Source organism: Rana temporaria, chromosome 11 (assembly GCF_905171775.1).
Source record: "Rana temporaria chromosome 11, aRanTem1.1, whole genome shotgun sequence".
In the NCBI taxonomy this organism is placed as follows: Eukaryota; Metazoa; Chordata; class Amphibia; order Anura; family Ranidae; genus Rana; species Rana temporaria.
The window spans coordinates 163468290-163479329 of NC_053499.1; the positions used below are offsets into that span (position 1 = coordinate 163468290).

At 45.7% G+C, this 11040-nt stretch overlaps 1 protein-coding gene across 1 annotated transcript in view; it reads left to right on the forward strand.

The window, feature by feature from the left end:
• TUBB3 (tubulin beta 3 class III) overlaps positions 1-11040 on the forward strand; it is a 43690-nt gene that overhangs the window by 22088 nt on the left and 10562 nt on the right. Inside the window, exon 2 of the mRNA XM_040327799.1 lies at positions 4591-4728. Within this exon, the coding sequence (XP_040183733.1) occupies positions 4591-4728 (138 nt within the window). The remainder of the gene's footprint in view (positions 1-4590; positions 4729-11040) is intronic.

An 11040-nucleotide genomic window follows, 5' to 3' on the forward strand; every position in this document is an offset into this window, starting at 1 on the left:
ACTGAGTCTGAGACCGAGACCCAGACATAGACTGAGCCTGAGACATAGACTGAGCCTGAGACCGAGACATAAACTGAGTCTGAGACTGAGCCTGAGACTGAGTCTGAGACCGAGACCGAGACATAGGGCCAGATTCACGTAGCTCAGTGGATCTATAGATCCGCTCGATCTATGTGATTTAAGATCCGCTCCCGCAAGTTTGAGAGGCAAGTGGCTAATTCACAAACCACTTACCTCCAAACTTGCGGCGGCGGATCCTAAATTCAAATTCCGCGGCTAGGGGGAGTGTACTATTTAAATCAGGCGCGTTCCCGCACCGATTTAAATGCGCATGCGCCATCCGGGGAATTTCCCGGCGTGCATTGCTCCCGCTGACGTCACTAGGACGTCAGTGGTTTCGATGTGAGCGTGACTTGCGACGCGCGTGTTTGTGAATCGGCGTACGCAAACGGCGTTAGAAAATTCAAATTTGACGCGGGAACGCCGGCTATACTTAACATTGGCTGCGCCTGATAAAAGAAGGGGTAAGTATACGACGGGAAAGCCGCTACGGAAACGTCGTAAGAACACTGCGTCGGGTCCGCGTACGTTCGTGAATTTGCGTATCTCGCTGATTTACATATTATTTATCGTAAATCAGCGGGAACGCCCCCGGCGCCATTTTTAAATTGAAAAAAAGATCCGACAGTGTAACACTGTCAGATCTTAGCCCTATCTATGCGTATGTGATTCTATGAATGAGGCGCATAGATAGGACCAGTGTAAGTCAGAGATACGATGGGGGATCAGGAGATATCAGGAGATAATACACCGGAGTATCTCTTTGTGAATCTGGCCCAAAGACTGAAACCGAGACCAAGACTCAGGCCTCGTACACACGGCCGAGGAACTCGACGTGCCAAACACGTCGAGTTCCTCGGCGAGTTCAGCCCTGAAGCCGCCGAGGAGCTCGGCGGGCCGAGTTCTCCCATAGAACAACGAGAAAATAGAGAACATGTTCTCTATTTTCTCGACGAGTTCCTCGGCGGCTCCATCGGGCCGAAAGTGTACACACGACAAAGTTTCTCGGCAGAATCCGGCTCTGACCGAGTTTCTTGCTGAATTCTGCCGAGAAACTCTGTCGTGTGTACGAGGCCTGAGACTGAGCCTGGGACCGAGACCGAGACATAGACTGAGTCTGAGACATAGACTGAGCCTGAGACATAGACTGAGCCTGAGACATAGACTGAGCCTGAGACATAGACTGAGCCTGAGACATAGACTGAGCCTGAGACATAGACTGAGCCTGAGACATAGACTGAGCCTGAGACATAAACTGAGCCTGAGACATAGACTGAGTCTGAGACATAAACTGAGCCTGAGACATAGACTGGGATCACATCGCTGCTACAAATCGTTCGACTTCAGCTGATTTCTAAACCGACTTCAGCGGCGATTTGACAGACATGTGGGCGGTTCCTGTACAGATCTCTATACGAATCGCACCTCAAAGTCACCAAAAGTAATACAGCAAAGTCCAGCAATAGCCACCGATTGGTCAAATCGTACCGATGTGAACCTGGACTCAATACTGAGGTCTGGGAAGTCTGAATGCCGGCAAGTGAGAAAACACGTTGTATCATACAGTGAGAATAAAAATAATATCTATATAAGAAGAAGATACAATTCTCCTCATCATAGTGACGACTCTCAGATACACATTTGGGACGCGATTATTAATTATTGATATATATATTATATTATCATTATTATTATTATTATTATTATTGATATATAGTGACAGGAGGACACAGGGTGTTTTTTGCCTTTTTGGAGTTTTTTTACACAATGTTTTTAATTATAATTTTGTGTTTTTTTGTATTTTTTTTCCCTCTATATTTTTGCACGTCACTAGAGGATCCCCGGATATTTATGGATCATTATTATTTGGTCATTATGAATAATAGTGCAGGATAATAATATTTATAGTGATTTTTTTGCTAAACAAACAGAAAAAACACAAAACATTTTGAGGAAAAACAACTTTTGTTTTAGTTTCTGTTCTGCAAATAAATTATTTTTCTCCTTCACTGATGGGAGCCAATGAGGCTGAAGAGATGATGATTGGTGATTGGTATATATTGGTGATTGGTATATATTGGTGATTGGTATATATTGGTGATTGGTATATATTGATGATTGGTATATATTGATGATTGGTATATATTGATGATTGGTATATATTGGTGACATTGTATATATTGATGATTGGTATATATTGGTGACATGGTATATATTGGTGATTGGTATATATTGATTGGTATATATTGATGATTGGTATATATTGGTGATTGGTATATATTGGTGATTGGTATATATTGATGACAGTGTATATATTGGTGACATTGTATATATTGATGATTGGTATATATTGGTGATTGGTATATATTGGTGATTGGTATATATTGGTGATTGGTATATATTGGTGATTGGTATATATTGGTGATTGGTATATATTGATGATTGGTATATATTGGTGACATGGTATATATTGATGATTGGTATATATTGGTGACATGGTATATATTGGTGATTGGTATATATTGGTGATTGGTATATATTGGTGATTGGTATATATTGATGATTGGTATATATTGATGATTGGTATATATTGGTGACATGGTATATATTGATGATTGGTATATATTGGTGATTGGTATATATTGGTGATTGGTATATATTGATGACATTGTATATATTGGTGATTGGTATATATTGGTGATTGGTATATATTGATGATTGGTATATATTGGTGATTGGTATATATTGGTGATTGGTATATATTGATGACATTGTATATATTGGTGATTGGTATATATTGGTGATTGGTATATATTGATGATTGGTATATATTGATGATTGGTATATATTGGTGACATTGTATATATTGGTGACATTGTATATATTGATGATTGGTATATATTGGTGACATTGTATATATTGATGATTGGTATATATTGATGATTGGTATATATTGATGATTGGTATATATTGATGATTAGTATATATTGATGATTGGTATATATTGGTGACATGGTATATATTGGTGATTGGTATATATTGATTGGTATATATTGGTGATTGGTATATATTGGTGATTGGTATATATTGATGATTGGTATATATTGGTGATTGGTATATATTGATGACATTGTATATATTGGTGACATTGTATATATTGATGATTGGTATATATTGATGATTGGTATATATTGGTGATTGGTATATATTGATGATTGGTATATATTGGTGATTGGTATATATTGATGATTGGTATATATTGGTGATTGGTATATATTGATGATTGGTATATATTGATGATTGGTATATATTGGTGACAGTGTATATATTGATGATTGGTATATATTGGTGATTGGTATATATTGATGATTGGTATATATTGGTGATTGGTATATATTGATGATTGGTATATATTGGTGATTGGTATATATTGATGATTGGTATATATTGGTGATTGGTATATATTGATGATTGGTATATATTGATGATTGGTATATATTGATGATTGGTATATATTGATGATTGGTATATATTGATGATTGGTATATATTGATGATTGGTATATATTGGTGATTGGTATATATTGATGATTGGTATATATTGATGATTGGTATATATATATATATATATATATATATATATTGATGATTGGTATATATTGATGATTGGTATATATTGGTGATTGGTATATATTGGTGATTGGTATATATTGGTGATTGGTATATATTGATGATTAGTATATATTGGTGATTGGTATATATTGATGATTGGTATATATTGGTGATTGGTATATATTGGTATATATTGGTGATTGGTATATATTGGTGATTGGTATATATTGATGATTGGTATATATTGGTGATTGGTATATATTGATGATTGGTATATATTGATGATTGGTATATATATATATATATATATATATATATATTGATGATTGGTATATATTGATGATTGGTATATATTGGTGATTGGTATATATTGGTGATTGGTATATATTGGTGATTGGTATATATTGATGATTAGTATATATTGGTGATTGGTATATATTGATGATTGGTATATATTGGTGATTGGTATATATTGGTATATATTGGTGATTGGTATATATTGGTGATTGGTATATATTGATGATTGGTATATATTGGTGATTGGTATATATTGATGATTGGTATATATTGGTGATTGGTATATATTGGTGATTGGTATATATTGGTGATTGGTATATATTGATGATTGGTATATACAGTGTGTGTGGTGATTGGACAAAGCTTTCTGTCCTCTGTGACCCCCCCTCCCCCATCTACAGGTTGCAGAGTCACTTCCCACGCCTGCCTCTGACTATAGGCGCGCCCCCACCTTCCGCGAGCACGCGCCCTGCATTAAAAAAGACGCCACCAATCGGGCTCCCCGGCCGCGCGCCTTCCTGGGCGTTTTGTGCGCGCTCCCGGCCGGCCCGGTGCTGATGCTGCGGGGATGTTGCGGCGTTTTGGCAGGTGGCTCGCCATTGGCTCCCGGCCCCCGTGACGTCACCGCCTCCGCTTTATAAGCTGCGGGACGGCGGAGCGCCGCCTCCAGTCTCCGCATCCCGATCCCAACCGAGAGGCAGCAATGAGGGAGATCGTCCATATCCAGGCCGGCCAGTGCGGCAACCAGATCGGGGCCAAGGTAAGGACTGGGCCACAGAGCTGACATTCTACACCCCGCAATACTCTTATAGGACCCCCCCTGGGCCACAGAGCTGACACTCTACACCCCACAATACTCCTATAGGACCCCCCTGGGCCACAGAGCTGACACTCTACACCCCGCAATACTCCTATAGGACCCCCCTGGGCCACAGAGCTGACACTCTACATCCTGCAATACCCCTATAGGACCCCCCTGGGCCACAGAGCTGACACTCTACATCCCGCAATACTCCTATAGGACCCCCCCCTGGGCCACAGAGCTGACACTCTACATCCCGCAATACTCCTATAGGACCCCCCCCCCCCTGGGCCACAGAGCTGACACTCTACATCCCGCAATACTCCTATAGGACCCCCCCCCCCCCTGGGCCACAGAGCTGACACTCTACATCCCGCAATACCCCTATAGGACCCCCCCCCCCCCCCTGGGCCACAGAGCTGACACTCTACATCCCGCAATACTCCTATAGGACCCCCCCCCCCCCCTGGGCCACAGAGCTGACACTCTACATCCCGCAATACTCCTATAGGACCCCCCCCTGGGCCACAGAGCTGACACTCTACATCCCGCAATACTCCTATAGGACCCCCCCCCTGGGCCACAGAGCTGACACTCTACACCCCGCAATACTCCTATAGGACCCCCCCTGGGCCACAGAGCTGACACTCTACACCCCGCAATACCCCTATAGGACCCCCCCCCCCTGGGCCACAGAGCTGACACTCTACATCCCGCAATACTCCTTTAGGACCCCCCCTGGGCCACAGAGCTGACACTCTACACCCCGCAATACTCTTATATGTATTTCCTATAAGGTGTATACTGCAATGGATGGCAATACATCTATATATATATATACTCTATATACTGCAATGGATGGCAGGATATATATATATATATATATATATATATATATATATATATATATATATATATATATATATATATATATATATATATCCTGTGTGTATATATCCTATCCTATCCTATGTGTATATATATATGTTATTATTGTGCATTTCACGTATATATAATAAATATACTATATATACTATACTGTGTACATTGCAATCAATGCCACGTGATATGTATGTGTTATTATTACTATATAATGCCATGGGTGGCAACAGTGGGCATGCATTTAAATATAATAAAAAAAGAATAATATATATATATTTATATTGCAATGATGCAGGATATATATATTTATACATAATATAAAATATGGGGGGGGGGGGACATCTATCTGTAGATATACATAGGGTTATATTTTTATATATACACAGGGTTATACATATGTAGAAGGATCTGCTGTCTTTTATATTTATATATGAAGATTTTTTGTCTTCAATTTAAATGCCCTCTAAATATATCAAATAACCTTGGCAGCAGACAGAAGCCCCCCCCCCCCCCCGCCCCCTATAGATGGCACACCTGGCAGGTTTGGCGTTGGTGACACCCAGGGGGAGGATGGCAGCACCTGCTCAGCCCAGGTGTCTTGTGTCTCCAGACAGCGATCGGACGCTGGGTGGGCACCACGATTGGAGCTCAGTGCTGCAGAGCCACACCCATCACTGCAGCGCAGGAACAAAGGGCGACGTGAACACTGCAGCGGCAGAGGGGTGCATGGCACATGGACGGGGGTGGGGGGTGCATGGCACATGGAGGGGGTTGGGGGGGGGGGGCATGGGATTTGTACAGGAACCAGCACTATGGATCTGCGTAGACCCTGAAAACCAGCCTTTTTTCCCTTTATCCCGGGCACATTGGCATCACCATATTCTTCATAGAATGCTTTGTATTCAGCCCTCGCTATTCCCTCATGTGGGCGCACACCCTGCCAGACAGGACAGAGCCCCATTGTCCCCTTGCCATCCGTCCTTATTGTAGGCCTTGCGGTCCATCCGGGCCGGCCATGGGCTGCCTACCATAGAGAAGTAGGTGGTAGAGAAGGGGTTAAAGCGACAGCAAGCGGTGACTTCATTGCTTTTGATGGGAAGGGGCGGCTGAGTGAGTAAATCCTGTTTAATTAAAGGGATCTGCTTGGAGTCAACCAAGGGAGGTGTCAGTGATTGTCATGGTGGATGGGGGAGGGGCGGGGGGTGCGATTAGGCTGTACCCATTTCCCAGATTAGCTTGAGTCTAATGACAGCGGCCATCCTGCAGGGAGCGCCCAGCTGCTCTCTCCTAATACATGGGGGGGGGGGAGAAAGCCCTGATATCATCAGACTGGGGGGGGCTGGGGGGCTGTCGCTGAGCTCATCCATTGTTTAACCCCTGCCATGCTGGATCGGGACACTCATGCATTGTTCAGCTGCACAGGGCCACTCCCATCCTGCCGCAGCAAGCTCAAAGCGTGGAACGCGGAAAGGTGATGTCATCCTGGCTTTAATTCTATTTGTAGGACTGCAGACAAAAGAAGTGAGACTCCCTGACACAACGGGACGCGAGAATTCCATCCAATGTGACGTCACATTTCAGGATGATCGATCCCGCGATCACTGATTTATATCTTTAGTAAAAGATCTCAACATTGTATCAATAGGCAGAAAAGTAATATTAATAGTAATGAGGTTCTTCTATTTGCTCAACTAAAGATCGGATGTTTCAAGAGAGACATCAAAAGAAAGATCCATCAGATCGGCCCGTGAGATCTCTACAGGATCGAGAGAATGTCATCAGAACAGGTTCAAAGCTTTATTCAGCACTCACATCATTACAGCAGAGCCTCGCAGTACCCCTTTAGTAGGCGTGAGATAGACCCCTAAAATAAATCCATATAAGATCCATCAAATAGGTCCATAAGACCCATCCAGGGGGCAGGGTCATAGGACCCATTCAAGAGACAGGTCCATAGGATCCATCCACGAGACAGGTCCATAGGATCCATCCACGAGACAGGTCCATAGGATCCATCCACGAGACAGGTCCAGAGGACCCATCCACGAGACAGGTCCAGAGGACCCATCCACGAGACAGGTCCAGAGGACCCATCCACGAGACAGGTCCAGAGGACCCATCCACGAGACAGGTCCAGAGGACCCATCCACGAGACAGGTCCAGAGGACCCATCCACGAGACAGGTCCATAGGACCCATCCACGAGACAGGTCCAGAGGACCCATCCACGAGACGGGTCCTCTCCATCCATGAGACAGGTCCAGAGGACCCATCCACGAGACAGGTCCATAGGATCCATCCACGAGACAGGTCCATAGGATCCATCCACGAGACAGGTCCATAGGATCCATCCACGAGACAGGTCCAGAAGACCCATCCACGAGACAGGTCCAGAGGACCCATCCACGAGACAGGTCCAGAGGACCCATCCACGAGACAGGTCCAGAGGACCCATCCACGAGACAGGTCCAGAGGACCCATCCACGAGACGGGTCCTCTCCATCCATGAGACGGGTCCTCTCCATCCATGAGACGGGTCCTCTCCATCCATGAGACAGGTCCAGAGGACCCATCCACGAGACAGGTCCATAGGATCCATCCACGAGACAGGTCCATAGGATCCATCCACGAGACAGGTCCATAGGATCCATCCACGAGACAGGTCCAGAAGACCCATCCACGAGACAGGTCCAGAGGACCCATCCATGAGACAGGTCCAGAGGACCCATCCATGAGACAGGTCCAGAGGACCCATCCACGAGACAGGTCCAGAGGACCCATCCACGAGACAGGTCCAGAGGACCCATCCACGAGACAGGTCCAGAGGACCCATCCACGAGACAGGTCCAGAGGACCCATCCACGAGACAGGTCCAGAGGACCCATCCACGAGACAGGTCCAGAGGACCCATCCACGAGACGGGTCCTCTCCATCCATGAGACGGGTCCTCTCCATCCATGAGACGGGTCCTCTCCATCCATGAGACAGGTCCAGAGGACCCATCCATGAGACAGGTCCATAGGATCCATCCATGAGACGGGTCCTCTCCATCCACGAGACGGGTCCTCTCCATCCACGAGACAGGTCCAGAGGACCCATCCATGAGACAGGTCCATAGGATCCATCCATGAGACGGGTCCTCTCCATCCATGAGACGGGTCCTCTCCATCCATGAGACAGGTCCATAGGATCCATCCATGAGACAGTTCCATAGGAGCCATCGAGGGGGCAGGTCCACAAGACCCATCCAGGGAGCAGGTCCACAAGACCCATCCAGGGAGCAGGTCCACAAGACCCATCCATGAGACAGGTCCTCTCCATCCATGAGACGGGTCCTCTCCATCCATGAGACGGGTCCTCTCCATCCATGAGACGGGTCCTCTCCATCCATGAGACGGGTCCTCTCCATCCATGAGACGGGTCCTCTCCATCCATGAGACAGGTCCAGAGGACCCATCCATGAGACAGGTCCAGAGGACCCATCTAAGAGACAGCTCCATAGGAGCCATCGAGGGGGCAGGTCCACAAGTCCCATCCAGGGGGCAGGTCCACAAGACCCATCCAGGGGGCAGGTCCATAAGATAGCCGGACACCTGTTGATGTAATTATTTTTTCATATTGTAAACTTATATTCAATTTTTTATTTATTCGATACAAAAACAGGAAATATTACATCCGTGTCGGTCTGTCACCATACAAGAAGATAAATGTATCAAATCAATTTGTACTTTATTAACAATTGAGAGTTTTGAAGGATACCGGGGAGGGATCACCAGATGTGATGTTGTTATATTTTGTTACATTTATTTAGTTGGAGTGAATTACAAATCACATCGGTTTCTTCGCCATCGTACAGTGAAGAGATCGTCTCTGCGTCTTGGGCGATCGCTATTTCTTCAATCGATTCGCAGAGTTTTCTTCAGTTTAGAATTCTGACAATTTTTTTTACATTTTTCCTGAACGAGAATAAAATGATCAAAAAGAATAATTGTTTCTTTGATCATTTGCCACCACGCAGTGTTATATAGAATAGAAAGCGATCGTCTGGCGGTTTTCTCTCATCTATGGTGTGACATCACGGCGGCGAGGAGCGACGCATCTTTGGTGCCAGACGGCACTTGCTGGGAGACAGACGGATGCTTTGATCACCCTGCAGACCTCAGCGGGTCCCCGGAGCCTGGAGAATGGCAATTCAATGAGTGCAGCAGGTCTCTGGGCTGTCACAGGGGGGGAGGGGTGCCGGGACAGCTGCGCCCAGACATTACCATTATTAGATTAATTATATGACGCAGCGATGAGCCGGCGGAATGAGGAAAGGCCGTCGCTATGAGTCTGCGGTCCTTTAAGGCAGTGGTCCCCAACCTTTTTGGCACCGGGGACCGGCATTGTGGATGAAAATTGTGCCAAGGCCCGATGATGCGGGCCGACGATACGGTTTTTCGTGGCCAATATGGCACTTCAATCATCACAACACCATGGTTAATCAGGATGATTGAAGCACATTATTTTTATTATTATATTGTAATATAAAATTAAATAGTTAAACTCACCATAATGCAGAATCTGCCACCAGATGCAGATTGCCAGCCACATGCCACCAGATGCAGATTGCCAGCCACATGCCACCAGATGCAGATTGCCAGCCACATGCCACCAGATGCAGAGTGCCAGCCACATGCCACCAGATGCAGAGTGCCAGCCACATGCCACCAGATGCAGAGTGCCAGCCACATGCCACCAGATGCAGAGTGCCAGCCACATGCCACCAGATGCAGATCCCCCCCACAGCTTACCTCTCGCTCTCCCTGCCCTGGATGTCACAGCCGAGCGCTGCCGCTGTTGTCCGAGCGCTGCCGCTGCTGCCTGGCTTCACTCGCAGAGGGGAGGGGGCCGGGCTGAACAACGGTGATGCGGGCTAACCTGCTTCACCCCTAACTGTGTGGGCGGAAGTGCGGCGGGGTTGTGTGGGTGGAAGTGCGGTGATGGCGGCGATCTCTCTGCTCGCCCGCCACCGCCGCACCTCAGATAGCGCAGGCTTCGCGGCCCACCAGCAAACAGGCTGCAGCCCGGTAGTGGGCCACGGACCGGGGGTTGGAGACCACTGCTTTAAGGGACTTTCACATAACTTGGTATCTAATATAAACTTTACAATAAACGTTCAATACACTCGCCGATCGTTTATAAGACGTTTTTTATTCCTGATTATTGCGAAATTCCTTAGTAAAGCAGCTTCATTATTTTTTTTTTTTACCTTTTAGCGCTAAATTCTGGGAACTCTTTTGTTTAAATATATTCCGCAATCCACCTTGTGAGCACCAAATGCCTTTACAAACCCAGAAATTATCTTGTGAAAGTAGAAGTGACGTCATCACTGCGCTGTACACGGCCT